The following is a 15,749-nucleotide window of genomic DNA, read 5'->3' as shown; positions in this document are numbered from 1 at the left end:
GGGAGAGGGAGAAGCAGACTTCCCCACTAAGTAGGGAGCCCAACATAGGGCCAGATCCCAGGACCCTGAGATCATGACCTGAGCCAAAGGCAGACATTTAACCAACTAAGCCACCCAGGTGCCCCAGAATATGACATTTCAAAAGTTGTTACATAGTATGGTGGATACAAAGTTGGGATGAGAGAGACAGTAAGGGATACTGTGTTGAAAGAAACCTGGACAAGCTAACCAGCTGTTCACTTCTGTTTTATCCTATGAAAAATAATGAGTACATGTGTATATATGTGTAAAATGAATCAAGGGGTTGGCTGCATTTGTATTAGAAATACCTGATTAATTTTGAAGCTCAAAACTACCTAACAGACTAATCTCAGTCATAACTTCATAGAAGGTTATAGGGCAAATCTTTGGAACCTGGTTAAATTTACTTTCATCACCTAAAATCTGTTTAGAGGGCATCAATGCTGAAAGGTCACGTGTGGTGTACTCGACTATCTTCATATAGTTGATTATCATTTTCTGTAAAAAAATTATGTGAACCTGCTGGTTTCCATTTTGCAGAGTTTCCATGGTGAAACAACACAATATGTCTACTGCCTCCGCCAGTAGCACAATTTTTGAAGGCTGTTCCAGTAGCAAAGAAATGAATTTTTAACTGAGCAGCCTATTTTCAACCTAGTTAAGATCTCAATACAAACAAATTGATCAGAGTGAATAAGCAGATTTGTTCATCCAAGTCCTGGGCAATACCTCAAATCACTGAACATGGGAGTCTGACTACGATGAGGCTGAGAGCAACAGAGTTCTCAGAGAAGTAGGCAGAAAGTCTTACCCTGAGATGGCCAATGTGGGAGGTCATTGAAGACACCAGTGTCTTGAGGACACCAGTGTAGTCTATGAACTAGGTCAGCCAGCAGCATCCTGAACCATCAGGTGTGGTTAGCAGTGCTTTTCTTGTGTGTGTCTTCCCCTTTAGCTGTCTATGAAATTATTAACTGGGGGAGTAAAGATACTATATTAGTGATGATGCTGAGAATTTGGCATGTTCTCTTAAGTTCTTATTCAGGTGCCATACTATTTCTGCTTTCTAAAGTCTCTAACAAATCAACACATATTCACTTGTTTACCTCTTAAGGAAGGAGACCACAGGTTGAATCGTTTATGTCTTGAGCTGTGTTTTTACAGACTGTTTTATTTTATTATTATTATTTTTAAAGATTTTATTTATTTATTCACAGGAGACACACAGAGAAAGAGAGGTAGAGACACAGGCAGAGGGAGAAGCAGGCCCCATGCAGGGAGCCCGACACAGGACTCAGTCCCGGGTCATCAGGATCACACCCCGAGCCGAAGGCGGCACTGAACCCACTGAGCTACCTAGGCTGCCCCAGACTGTTTTATTTGCACATTAGATCTCAGCCCAGTACTTTGAATATCTTAAAATTTGCTTTTAAGACCCCTGCTCATTCCACTCTATCCTGCTTTGAGTTCTCCCTTCCTTTCTCCAAACCTCATTTAGTGCAGATACTGTTGTTTACAAACCAGAAGTCCTTCTCCTCATTTGTAAGAAAGGCCGCTTGAGTTCCTCTCACACCCCACCTCCAGGTTTTAATCTCATGAATGTCATTTCTCCTTAGATTGATGGGTCAACGTTGAGAACCATCTGCATGCAGCATGGCCCACTGCTGACATTCCATCTGAACCTAACCCAGGGCACTGCCCTGATCCGATACAGCACCAAACAGGAGGCGGCCAAGGCCCAAACTGCACTGCACATGTGAGTACCCATCCTACGCTCACTGAGACAAACAGGTGAGTATTCTGCTACGTGCTCCATTAAACAGAGATACACAAGAACATGCTCAAAAATAGCATCGTGGCATAAGCAGTACTAAGGTGACCAATCTTTTCTCCTTATCTAAGTATGGATTGTCCTGTGTATCTCATAGGCCAATAATCAGAGTTCCAAAAGTAAGAATTTATGAAGTAGTGAAGCAGTGAGTTAAATTTTTAAGTACCATAAAAGAAAGCCAGTATTTATGAGAATGTGAAACATTGCAAGCGCTGTCACTTTTTGTAATAGAATCTATCAACTTACTTCGGCTTCTTTGTTGGTAAAGGTGGAACACTGTGGTCTTGGTGGGTAGCAGTGGTTTTGTCTAATGTAGGTGGGACTGGATCACATTTTGACCATCCCCTCTCCCAGCTGCTATCAAACTGGGAGCCAGCAGATGCAACAGCAGAAAGCTACAAACAGAGCGAGCAAGCAGTAGGGAGGCTCAGGCAATAAGCCCGACCCTGAGACAGAGCCACGGCACCTCCAGATGTCTAAAGCTGGGTCACTTTGATGCTTGCGGTGTTACCTTTCACCTCCCGTGGGGGAAAAGAGAGGTGACATTTTTTTCAACATACAAATTCCATATACCAAAAAGTTAATCCATGCATGGTACCCTCTAGTAGTCTTTGGATATCTTGAGATTTGGTGATACCTTATTGCTTTAAAACAGTACTCCTCAATCACCTGGTCCAGTTAAATGCAGGTTTTGATCCTGTAGGCCTGGGGTGGGACCTGTGATTCTGCATTCTGCAAAGCTTCCAGGAGATGTGGAAGCTGCTAGTCAAAGGAACATACTTTGAATATCGAGGACTCAAAATCCTCAGTCCTACTGGGTGCTTTAGGATTTCCCTCAAATCCATAGCTCTTTCCCTCCCCTTTTTTCTAGGTGTGTGTTGGGAAACACTACCATCCTGGCTGAGTTTGCCACCGATGATGAAGTTAGCCGCTTTCTGGCACAAGCTCAGCCCCCTACACCTGCAGCAACCCCAAGTGCACCCGCCGCAGGTTGGCAGTCGCTGGAGACCGGCCAGACCCAGTCAGATCCCGTCGGACCTGCTTTGAATCTTTTTGGTGGGTCCACAGGGCTCGGGCAATGGAGCAGCAGTGCTGGTGGCAGCAGCGGGGCCGATCTTGCTGGCGCTTCGTTGTGGGGGCCCCCAAACTATTCTTCTAGCTTGTGGGGAGTCCCAGCTGTGGAAGATCCCCATAGGATGGGCAGCCCTGCTCCCTTACTACCTGGTGACCTTCTGGGAGGAGGGTCGGATTCAATCTGAACTTAGAACTTTCAACTCTGACCTCGTGACCTTTTTTGGAACAGCAGCAGCACTAACTTGACCTTTTCGTTTTTTTTTTCAACTTGCAATAAATACATTTTTAAAAGGAAAAAAGAAAACGGAGAGAGAAAAAAAAGGTGGGTCATTGACAGACTGTCTGAGCACATAGTTGCCTCCCTTATAACTTCAGTTTTTTCGTTTGGAATATGAATCCAAAAAGAGAACATATCACTCTTGAAATACTTGAATCATGAACGCCAACCTAGAAAGACAATGTGAAGCAAGTACACATACCATTTAAATTTAAACACAAAAAAATTAAAAAAATTAGTTTCTAGTTTTTCACTTTTTTCATGTTATATGGAAGTTGTTGCTAAGAAACATATATACTGAAAAAAAATAGCTTTTTAACTTTGTTTGCACTGGGTGTGTTTCCGTCCTTAGGTCTACCACGTTTGGGAGGGAGGGGAATTCAAAAGAATTGTTGGGGTGGGGGGGGGGAGACTTGACGGAGCCTCACTTTAAAAACAAAAACACAAAAAACCTAAAAAAAAAAAGGTAAAAATTTGTGATTGGCTGGTTGATAAATACCAGTGTGTTCTGGCACATGTAACTGCCCAGGCATGCTCGTTCTGGTATGTGTGTGCACGTGTGTTCATGTGCATTCGCGTGCATCCTTCTCTCTGTCTCTGTGTGTGCGTGCCCATGTCCTCTTCCTCCTCCTCCTCCACTTCCTCGTCCTGCCCACCCCCCCACCCCCCCCCACCCCCACCCCCCCCATCTCTCAGAAAGCTGCATTGCTGACAGTCTGCAGGCTGGCTGGCCGGCCATCTGCTTTTTATTTTTTTATTTTTATTTTTTTTTAACTAAGAACACACAAGCACGGGGAGCCACTGCTTATGAAAGCAACTCCGTTGGACTGCATTAAGGTGAAGAGTGCTTTTTAATGATTTAAGGAGGGAGCTCCTTTACATTTGCAAATTAGCCTGAGTGAGTTTTCTCTTGCTTTTCTTTTGACCTAGCAGTAGAGCAGAGCACTGCCAAGTCCAAAAAAGTAGGAGAGCAGGAGGTACCTCTCGGGGCAACTGTGTGTTTATTTATTTCTGTTTTTTAAAGTAAGTGGCCACCAGGCACATCTGAATATCTGTTAAGTTTTCAGCAGGCCTTTTCTTTCGTTAGTTTGAATGGGAACAGATGATATAAGAGAGTGTTTACTGACATGATGTCTCAAAAGCAGAAAAACCATGTTCCCCCTTTCTTGTGTAATCAGGTATGAGGAATTCATCAGAAAGTCAGGTGATGCTGAATTAAATATTTCCATTGGTTCTCTTTTTTCATTTTATGAAAACGGAAACAAATATGTTGTGAGCAGCCTCCTGAAAGCACCTGCAGCTACTCCCTCTCTGCTCCTCTCTTGCTGAGCGTTACCTGTGCCAGGCCGTGGCGTGTTACAGCACCAGGCCATCACTGACAGAAACGTTTACTTAACGAATGTTCTTAAACCAGTGTGTACTTCAAGCGTTTCCTTTTGTTTCTCTGTGTTGTGTATTTCCTGTGTATGTGGTTTTGCTTAGGCAGGTATAACTTAGCAAAGACTTTTTAAGTATTGCACCTTTTTTTGGTTTTGACCTCTTTTTTTTTTTCCTTGTAATGTTGCTTTTTTTATTTCCGTATTTAAAGACTTTTTTTTTTTAAAGCATCAATGTAGTAGTACTCTGGGCCGAATAGGGGGCAACTTTTAATCCACAGTTATCACCAACATGTATGTACTTATGTTGGAAATCAACATGTATCAAACTGCTTTTTGTGAAGAGTTCTAGCAGACCCGAAGGGGGTACACCTTTATACAAAGCAGATGGCTGGCGGGGCGGGCGGGGTGGGGGGGAGGGGAACGTATGCCGGTAATGTGCTAGCACTTGTGTGGACATCCCAGTCTGCATTATACTGTTTAACATAAAGTGCCGACATTCTGTACCAGCAAATACCTGCCCATTCCAACCCTTGGTGGGAGCAGACCTCTACTGTCCTCTGTAACTTGCTGCTAGTGAGGACAAGGGAGTTTTTCTTTCTTTAGCATCTTCAGTGAAGGATACAACAATGCCTAATGTATTTGACTTGTAGCTTGTGTCTGTGCGTAGGTGGGTGGGTGTGTCTAGGAAAAGGCAAAAACGAATTATTTGCATTTAAGTGGTTTTATGAGACAAAGAATGGGAATTCTGTAGTCCTCCGGCTTACCTTGTTGATTATAAACCTAGCCTCAAAAGAGATTGACATGCATAATTCAAGTGAGCATTTGCTCATGGAAGTCTTTATGCACCCTATGTGGGGAGGTGGTCAAACTGGAGTCTCCAGCATGGTTCGGTCCCATTGGATGCCTTGTAGAAAACTAAGTGTGCCCTCTTCCTGCTCTCCAGTTTTCATCACCACCACCATGTCCCTTCCACCTCTGCCCATGTACAAAACGTCGCCTTCCAGCCCCCTTCCGCCTGCTCTCTGTGTGCGGAGCAAAACCCTGTGGTGTGTGGTGATGTCCAGGTGGAGAGCAGCTGTGTTCAGCCATCTACAGAAGGCGAAATCTTAGTGGCCCTGGGCCAGGAGCAAGTCCCGAGGCTCCCACGAGCCCGTGGCGACCCTGTCCACTGCCATGGTTCCCTGCCGAGTCCTGTCCCCCTTCCCTCCTCCTGCCTGCTGGTTCCTTGGCCTGCACTATGGGTTAGTTGAGTTCCTTACGATACTACGGTGAAAGCCGGGTGCTAGAGCCCCTCTTGTTTACAAGACATAATGAGGGATTTGAAATATGTAAAAATAAACATGAGAAGCTCAAATGTTCTTCCATCTTAAGCTTAAAGGGAAAAAAATTAAAAACTTAAAAAAAAGACCAAAAAGTGCGTATATATATACATATAAATATATATTTTAGATGAAGACTAACTCTGGGAGCATTTAACAGTGTTTTTTGTTTTTGTTTTTAACATTTATTTTCCTGCTTTAAAATTTGCAAGCATTCTCAGGAATTCTAGGGTAGGAAGCGAGTTTTTTGAAGATGGTTTATTTAACCGTATCTTATCCTAGATAGACGGCTGTTTCTTTCCTGTTAATAAACTTTTACAAGTTCCTGAAACTTCAAAAAGTTTAAACAATTTTTACTTAAAAAAAATGTAAAAAGAAAAGTCTCCAAACATTGTCATACTGGGGATCACACATTTTAAAAACACATAGAAAGAAATATTTTTTAAAAATTATCAATTTAGCAGCAACAGGTCAATTCGTTATCTTAAAAAATATGGGAGAAGGATTAGCTTTCTAAGAGCTTTATCACGGATTTATTTGAAATTGTGTGTCATTTAGTGGGAGTGTTTGGTTTGTATAAATGGGAATGCCATCACTTTGTTCCTTTCCATTTAAGATTGAACTGACATCTCCCCTAACGATTGTTTTTTTTTTTTTTTTAAGGGAACCCTTCTCCCTGTCCCTTGAACCCCAGCAACAAAAGAAAGAACAACTTAGGGAAAAAAAAAACTCTAATCTGTAAAGTAGTACGGTTGGATTGCTGAGAATCTATGTAAAGAGCTAGGAAATATAGGTTAATTTTTGGAACAAATTTTAAATATAGGCATTACTAGAGGAAAATATCTATGGACTGTTCTATTAATGAAGAATGTGTGTCTTACCTCCCCGCTTGTTATGGGAGGAGGAGAAAATAAGAATCTAATAAGGAACAAGTGATTTTACTTTTTTAGCTCCCAGCTACTGTCGTGCTCATTTTAATTGCTGTTTTGAAGATCTGCTGCTTAATTATCCCCATCCCTCAGCTGGAGATGTGGAGTATTTCCTCTCAGTTTTTCGTGATGTGATGTCAAATTCTCCTTTTGTATTCCCTCCTGGGGCCAGGGGTCAGAATTCCCAAGCATGACCATAGCTTCTTTTAAACATCTAAGCTTCCCAGTGGGAAAGAAACTCCAGCTTGACAGGTAAAGGGAGTGGGTGGGGTTGCTGCCTGCAATTTCTCTAAAACCGCTTTAGTGCCTTCGTACATACACCCAGACATCCTAAGCACGGAGAGCTTGTGTGTATGCGCATGTGGTCCAGTCACTCCACAGACATTCAGACGCCCATTAAGGAAATCGGAGTGGTTCTGGACAAGGCCCCAAAGGCAGTGGGCTAAATTTAAAATAAATAAACAAATCAAGGAAGTTAAATATGCTTTCATGTCTCGATAATGTGGAATGCCAAGATCTTTCCTTGTGTTCCTGCCCTCATTACTGTGCACTGACTTCTCCAGGTGTGTCATTGTGACAACTACATGCAGTGATTTGGAAAGTCTATTTGTGTTGGGCCAGTAGAAAGGGGTTCCTGTTTTTCTTGTCCTTTATCTCCTCTCTTTCCCCCCCAACACCCCTCCCCCATTTTTTTTCATCAACTTGCTGGAAGCTTTGCTTTATTGGTTGGCAGTGACCTAAGAACAGGATATAGTGAGGATATAATGGAAAAGAAAAACTCTTTTCTTTCCATGGTATTCTTTGGCAAGAGCCATGTCTGCTGAGAGGTTAGGTGGCTTCCATAACACTTAGAAAATTCAGTGGGAGCGGCTTCTCTTCCACCACATTCTGGCATGTGTATAGAGGTTTGCTGGTCACCTCTCATTATGTAGATTTATTTTGTAAACGTTTTGATCCTGTAAATTTGAGCTTTCCAATTTTTACTAGTTTTCTTTATTTTTTTAAACACTTTACTAGTGGCTGGAGGTGCCCATCTTTCAAACATCACAAACTTGGTTTCAGTCTACCACATGAGTAGCCAAAAGGAAAAAGCACTCATGGGGGAAGAGCGGTCTTCCATCAGACTGGAGACCTCTACTGGCAATTGAAATCCAGTGCCATGACCTAATTTTAGGTGTTCAAAAAAAAAAAAAAAAACAAAAAAAACAACACACACACACAAACACACACACACACACACACACAAAAGCAAAAAACAAAAAAAAAGCAAAATTCAGATCTCCGAAGACACTGTGAAGACATGGATGGCCCATATGGCATCTCTGATTCCTCCATACCTAGCCCTTTATCTTTTGATCCATTTATGACATGCACAAAAGTTAATTTAGCAGTGCTGCATGTTAAGCTTCCAAACCGAAATCTTTCATCAGTGTCCCCCAGTAAATCAACATTATCCATTGATTGCCATTCAATCAGTTTTATTTATAGCAGCTTAATTTTCTAATCATATTGCTCCTGTTCTAAGAACTTTCCACCTCTTCTGATATGAATGTAGCATAAATTAGCAGTTGGTTCTTCCAAGTTCCTGCGGCTTGAATGTGGTATCTAAGATATGCAAAAAAAGAAAAAAGAGGAAAAGAAATTCTACCTAAGAATTTGGAAGAGCTTTTATTAATATATCTAGCAGAAACTAACATTTCATGGGCTATTGACTTGTTGCAAATATTCACTTGAATTTTTGCCACTTTGGGGGGGCAGTTTTTATAAAGTTAACAGCCAGATTCCATATCGACCTAAGATGCTGTGTACTTTTTAATTTTTTTTTTTTTTGTATTATGCCATTTCTTCTCTTAAACAAAATGAAGATGTCTCTGTGCTGAGCAAAATGCTTAGGCCAAGCCTGTTTTCCTCTGCAGTGTAAAACAAGATGTTTTCAGCAGACTTGGCTGTAATAGCCATCTCTAAGATTAGGGAACAATTGAGTCTTTATGTAGAAAAGGTCTTCTTATACCCCATCCTCAGAGTTCAAATTGAATATATAACACTTTGTAGGTTATTGTTAAGATTTTGGTTTTTTTCTTTTGTTTTAGCTATCTATAAGCTCTTTTACTAGGAGTAGAGATACATTTTTTTAGCTGGTTTAAAAAAAAAAACAACTTTCTTCTCCAGTGTTTTGCCAAGTTTTGTCACACTTCATGCCTATGCATTAACTATGTTTCTTAGTGTTACTGCAAAAAGAAATTTTATTCTTGAGTTTTCTTTCCTGTGAGTGTACAGCTCGGGCTGCATGTGATGGTACAGATTAAAATATTCCAGCTTGTGTGTCTACAGTGAATTAGCAATCTGTAGACCTCAGAACCCATTCAGAAAATAGGATGCCCTCCCCCTCTGCTGCACGTTGCACCACACCCTCTTAGCTTTCTTATCTACAAGTACAGGGTATCCACACATTCTAGAAATGGGCAATATACATAATGTTGTCAAGAACATCATCAATCTATTAAAAAAAAAACAAACCCACATAGAATGTCCTCTGTATTTCCAGAGTAAGTGCATACCCTGTAATAAACTCTGTAGGTTTATGGCCAGTGCCAAAAGTGTGTGTATTTTCAGAGATGGTCCCTACTTGTTAACGATGTTCCCTGGACCTTGAATTTGACAAAGGAGGTACTGGCATCACATTCTTTAGATTTAGAATAGTTATCAACTTTAAGAACCTATGAACATAGTAATAACTTAATAAAAATAGAACACTGACCCTCCCTACCCTGCCCACAATACCTCCCTGCTGCCTGCACCGCCAAAGAAACAAGGCCATGAACATTGACAGGATGGCAGGGGATACACTGGTCAGGAAACAGAGCTACTCCCCACTGGCTGGGCATTCCTGCTATCCTTAGGTGTGTGGTCACTCGGACTAGAATCAGAAGGAATTACCAAGTATTTCTAACATGTGAGTGGTTTTTAAACTGTCTCTTGTAGTAACCTCCTACCACCACCACTTTAAAAAAAAAAAAATGAAAATGACAGAAGCTGCCAGTGTTTGCCGCACAGAATTTAAATAGTTCTTTTTGGTTAGCTACACACCTTAATCTGTTTTTAAGGAGAAACTATGCACACCAGGAAGAATGGTACCACCCTGACTGAGGGGGGTCTCTGCCGGACTCTGTCATGGGGTCTTCGTTGTGACAAACGCTTGCTTGTTTTGTCCATGGTAGAGGGAAGGTCAGATAAAGGCAAGAAGTGTACTGTTTTTAAATAGAAAAGAATTAGTGTGTCTCCCCACAGCACTTTGTGCCTCAGTTCGGTTTTCACACTATCAGTCCCCCCCTTCCCAATTGCCACGGGGCCGTCTCGAGCCAAGGTCAATACATTGAGACCGTCTTTACAAAAAAGAGTAATTCCTCTTTACCACTGACAAGGAACAGCAAAAGAAAAATTGCAAAGGTAGTTTACAGTATCGTTGTAGCAGAGATTGTGAAACGAAGTGCTTTTCTTCCCCTTCTCCCCTGCTTTCCCAGACCTCCCTGGAATCTGGCACGCCTTCCCCTGGGCTCCTGACAGGTGTGCATGGTTCTCTGAGGGCTGGGTTGTAGGGGGTCACTGGAGGTGAGCTGGAGCAGCCTTACTGCAGGACTAGCCTTACGGCAGAGCTTTATGGAAAGGAAGAGAGTATATCCTAAATAATGTGTTCGCCAAAAATGAACAAGGGGGGGGCGGGTCTTTATATAAAACAAAGCAAAAACCTTTGGAATCCTTCAAGAAGTTACATACCTTTTAAAGGTACATAGTTTCTCACCAAGTGACGCATTCAGCATGACACTTCTTTCCAGAAATTTCGGGATAAGTTGGAATAAGTGTGTTTAAAACACCACCCCTACCCCACTCCCACCTTTTAATTTTGTCCAAGGAATTAATTACTTAAGTGTAGTATTTCTGAATGTGCCTTTGTGAGTACAGAGACCGTCTGTTTTAGGAAGAAGCTCTCCTATCAGTGGGGTTAAAACCGAAAGGCGGTCAGTGTAGTCTTTAGGGAAGTCAGCGAGTCTCCTGGCAGTCCCCAGGGACAGCCGTGGAATTTTCATTAGCATCAATATTGCACAGTGTAGAGTTGTGTGGAAGAGATTCTGGGGCTCGGGAGGGAGGAAGAGGTGATGGCGCACAATGACAGAGACCCAGGTTCATCCAAGGGTGCAGGTTGAATTTATCTATCTGCAGTACCTAATTTCCTTCGTGTGTGTATCTGTGTGTGTGTGTGTGTGTGTGTGTGTGTGTGTGTGTGTGTGAGGCTGTGGCTGTTTTAGTTTTTGTTTTTCTGTAAGCACTGGGGAACTGAAATATGGTGATGTCTGTGACACATTCATGCATGTCAAGAAGGCGTTTTCGAGCTCCTGCCGTGTGCGGGGGCGTGGGGGGGGACACTGCATTTCCACCCTCTTGAGTCTGTGTCCTGAGAAGGCAGTTACTTCCCTCACATCACGTTGCTGTTTATGTGAACAGGGTATTACACACAAGGAAAAAGCTTTGGAAAGAATAAGATGGAAGTGTTTGAGAAAGAAAGAAAAATCTGAAATCATATTTTATTTCTTCAGAATGATTATAGTTAAGCATAGAAATCTGCAGTGTCTCTTCATTTGTTTTTGTGTTTGTTTTAAACAATTCCACCTCTTCTCCCCCTGCCCTATCTTCTAAAGAAACCGCAAGTGAATGCTAAGGGCCATTTCCATAATTCCTCAGAACTCCCCAAAGAGGAAAACAATCCCTCCCGCAAGATTCCTTCAGCTTCATTCAGGAGACAAAGGGAGGAGAGATGCGGCTTTCTGTGCTTCTCTCATTCCTCTCTAATGGCCTTGAAATGTATTATTATGCAAATGTGAATTTTGATACTGAATTTAAGAAGAGGTTGTGGATTTTTTTCTTTTTTCAAAAACATAAAGGTCCCATATGTGGTCATCATTGCTTCTTTATTCTGTAACGTGAATTGTAACTATGCATTCTGCAAAAAAGGGGGGGGGGCAGAAAGGGGGAAGGAAGTAGCTTTGCATCCTTGTTCTACAGTTTCTGTGTCCATGGTATCCCCATGTCCTGGCGGGGAAGGGGAGTGACAGTGAGAAGCAGTGAAGTCGGCACAGTGAGTTTGAAAGGGACCCAGAGTCCTCCCGCAGTCCTGGGGGGACCTGAGGTTCCTGCCAACTGGTGTGGTACAGGATTCTCCACCCTAGCCATGCAGTGTTAGCCCAGGGCCACAGGGGGGCCCCCAAAGGCCCTAATGTTCTCTGGGAAAAAGTACTCGTCCTTTCCTGAATTCAGAACCCTTTCAAGCTCAGGAAACCATGCCTCATTCGTGCTGACCATAAAGGTAATCTTTCTGTCCATTTCCAGAACACCTCCTCCTCCTTGCTCCTTTTAATTTCTCCTTTTTCTCCCTTAATCCTTTTAAGTGAACTTCTTATAAGGAAACTGTCTTGTTCTGTGGGGAAGAGGACTGTTGCTTGGCAGGCAAAAAAGGATTCTCTTCCTCATCCACTACCCCTCAGCCAAACGCAGAGATTTCTCTGCGTCCTTGAGTTTATTCCGCTAGAGAGCTAGTGAGCAGTGAGGTGCTGGACACAGGAACCGCCTGCAGCCTCCTCCTTGTCCTCATAGAATTCCTATGTTGATTTTGCCTCTGGTGAATCCTGGCACCCGCATCGCTCTGGTCTAGGCATTATTTGCAACATACAGTATCATAAGCCAGAGATTGTCGTGCCCATATTCAGTGTTTCCATGCAAGCAGTTCTTGTTGATGTTCACAGTACTGTAACGAGTAATAGACTTGATCACAGTCTCCTCGTGCCCGTGCACGGCTGTACAGGCACGATCTTATCAGGGTTCCAATCTGTTAGATTGCCTTTAGACAAAAAAACAAAAAACAAAAAAACAAAAAAAAAAACAAAAAAAATAATAAAATCCTGACGTTTCAGCTGTCTAACACAAAACAATACCTCGAGGTACATTTCCCCTGCAATGTTGACCCTTTACTCCCCTCTCCTTTTCTGACATCAGTGGGTTATCCTTTTTAAAATATGAATGTGTAAATAGTAGGATAACTTTTACAATTTTTTTCTTTGCTGTGAAAGTAGCCCTAAAATATGATACCCCCCCCCTTTTTTATTAAAGCCATCTTAAATTTCAGATCTTTCATGCTTGAGAAGAGAAGGAACAGGTCAGGGGAGCGGATTAAGCATTTGCAGGGTGATGGTCTCTGCCTCTCATACACGGTGACAGCCGACCAGTGTCTAAACTCTTTCAAATAGATGCCATCTATTCCAGATCTAGTTCCAGGGTGGGGAGTGTCTGAATTTCTCTCTTCCAGAAGATCCATCCCCCCATCCCCTCCAGGCACTCCAGAATGTGGTTTTTGTTGCTCTTTTTTTTTTTTTTTTTTTTTAACCTGAAACCTTGAGCTCTCTCAACCTTTCTTGCTTCACACCCAGGGTCACTTTTTGAGTAACTGAGTAGCATTCTGTAGTTCCCAAAGGGAATTAGTCCCTGGCATTTCAGTTTGGCTCCGTAAACTCATTGGCTTGTCACTTTACTGTGCTCTAGAAATGTATTGACTTCTTACTTAGAAGGACATTCATCTGAGATGTGCAGACAACCCTTCCTGAAAGGAGTGGGCACCCTCAGGCATTCCTCTCTACGTGAGGCTTGAAGCTGATATTAGGTAGAGGGAAATCACGTTTAACAAATGCTGCTTGTAGAGATCTGTCAGCTACTGCCTGCCCATATTTGGCTACCCACCAGGCAGGGTCAGAATGGATCATTTTGAATAGCTTCTTCACAAACTCCTCTTCCCCCCCACCCCCCATCCCCTGCCTCCATCTTAAAGATAAACCCTCTCTGTCCTTTTAGTCTGAGCTCACCGATCTTGTCTAGTGACGACTTCCTTTAAAGGGAAGAAGCTTGAGAACCAATGCACACCTATTCACCACTCACCTTGTGATTTGGGGCGCTGTCCACCTTTGGATTTTATTTCTCTTGTTTGGAGGCCCCTTTTCTGGCCACTCCTTCCTTTGGTTCCCTGGTAAGTTCTTCCTGCCTTTAGATGCACCCACTATGCTCCCAAAGGGCTTTTTGCTGATCGCTGCACTTCTTTCCTGGGACTCTACCCCACCACCACCCTTTGCACACACCAGTGACCAAAGTGTGTCCAGTGATCTCACAGAAGTCATCAAAAATGGTGCCTGCACCACGAATGTGCTCACAGAGACACGTGCACAAGATTCTGCACCCTTGGCCTTAACCTCTGTATGATTTCAGGTGCAGGAGCATTTTTAACAGGTTATTTTAAAAAATCCTTCTGGGAGGGAAAAAAAAAAGCAGACAAAACAGCTCAATTGTGCCCACTCCTAACTCTACTATTTGCCTACAACTTAATTCTGTGCCCACCCCCCACCCCCCACCTTCATCCCTGTTTTAAGTAACCAAAAACAGACAACAAGAGCAACCTGAGGAGAGGTTTCTGGACTATTTTATCTGTCTCCATTTAGCTGGAGATATAAATGCTGCTTTGGGTTCCATAATCCTAGGGGTTATGTTTACATAGTAAAATATATCCTACCAAATCAGGAAACAAGCATGGGAATCTCTGCAGTGAGAGCGAGCTGATTAGGTCACCAATGGTGAACAAGAGAAGTGAGGGGACCTGGGGGTGGGGCTCGGGAGGGAAGATGGAGAAGTGCCATTTTAAGGACTGGCGTTGCCCCCCCCCTTCACTTCTCTCCTCCCCCCCTTTCGACAGAAGGCGCAGAGAAGGGCATCAGAAAGAGGCTGGAGTTTTAAAAGGCAGCTTTCCAACTTTGCACACAAACAGGTAACAGGAAGGTACAGCAAAAATCCTCTCACCTGAAACACTCAGCAGAAACAGAACCTATCAACCTGACTACATAGCTGCACATAGTGATGCTCTCTGCAAGTTACCTAGAAGTGTTTTGTTTTTCTTATACTTGAAATAGCTTTTACAATGTTACTTTGGTGGCTTTCTTTTCTCTCTTCGGGTGGGCAACAGAGGGAGTGGATGCTGGGATACAAGGAAGTTTGAGGGGAGAAAAGGGAGGATATGGCATTGTCTTTTTTGTGTGTGTTTCCTTAACCATAGAGGTTTAATCAAACTCCCATGTGTTGAAATTGCTCTTCATATTACTGGTTTTACATGGACACAGAAACTAGGCACTTTAGAGGTGCACTTGCATGGCAGGCTGGGCCCCCCTTTTCTCTTTTATTTTACTTTTTTTTTAGTATAGTGGTACTTAAAATCACTGGTTCACTTAAAGAAAAAACAAACAATAAAATGTTAAACTCTACTAATGTACAAATAAGCTGAAAAGTTGCATTTTATGTGTATTTTTCGCCATAGCAGGTACTGTATTTCTCATGCTGGATTTAAGAAAAAAAAAAAAAAAAACTCAAAAACCAACAAAAAAAAAATAAAGGGTGGTGTTTATTGGATTGTGACAGGTTGCGTACTGAGGAACTAAGTCGCCGTCATTTCATTAAAACTGAGAGATAATGTAATGCATATATAAGAGTTTCTGAAGGGTTTTTTTGGGCTTTTAAACAGCTTATTTTTGTTTTGTTTAGTTTTTTATTTTATTTTATTTTGGAAAGATATGATTGTATTATGTGCAACTCAGTTGCTTACATTATAACTACAAAATATTTTTGGGTTCCTGGAAAAAAAAAAAACAAAAAAGAAAAAAGACTAATAAATGTGTTTGGCTGCTAAGCATCGATTGTGGTTTCCTGTTTTACTCTGCTGATTCCATTTGTTGTTTGTTGGAGGTTTACACTTTGTTTCTCCTTTTCTCTCCCTCCCTGCTCCACACACGGAAGCTCCCCGAAATTCAGCCCCTGAACTTGGGCCTCCGTCCTGTCTTG

At 42.4% G+C, this 15,749-nt stretch overlaps 1 protein-coding gene across 18 annotated transcripts in view; it reads left to right on the top strand.

Annotated features, from left to right (window-relative positions):
* TNRC6B (trinucleotide repeat containing adaptor 6B) overlaps window positions 1-15,597 on the top strand; it is a 255,544-nt gene extending 239,947 nt beyond the window's left edge. For all 18 annotated transcript variants that reach the window (XM_077914417.1, XM_077914433.1, XM_077914423.1 and 15 more), the window contains 2 exons: window positions 1,638-1,777; window positions 2,724-15,597. In XM_077914417.1, the coding sequence (XP_077770543.1) occupies window positions 1,638-1,777; window positions 2,724-3,111 (528 nt within the window). In that variant the 3' untranslated portion in view covers window positions 3,112-15,597. The remainder of the gene's footprint in view (window positions 1-1,637; window positions 1,778-2,723) is intronic.
* Window positions 15,598-15,749: the final 152 nt, after the last annotated feature.

This window comes from Canis aureus, chromosome 11 (assembly GCF_053574225.1).
Source record: "Canis aureus isolate CA01 chromosome 11, VMU_Caureus_v.1.0, whole genome shotgun sequence".
Lineage (NCBI taxonomy): Eukaryota > Metazoa > Chordata > Mammalia > Carnivora > Canidae > Canis > Canis aureus.
Note: the sequence above shows the minus strand (reverse complement) of the source record. Positions and strands in the feature narration are given on the sequence as shown.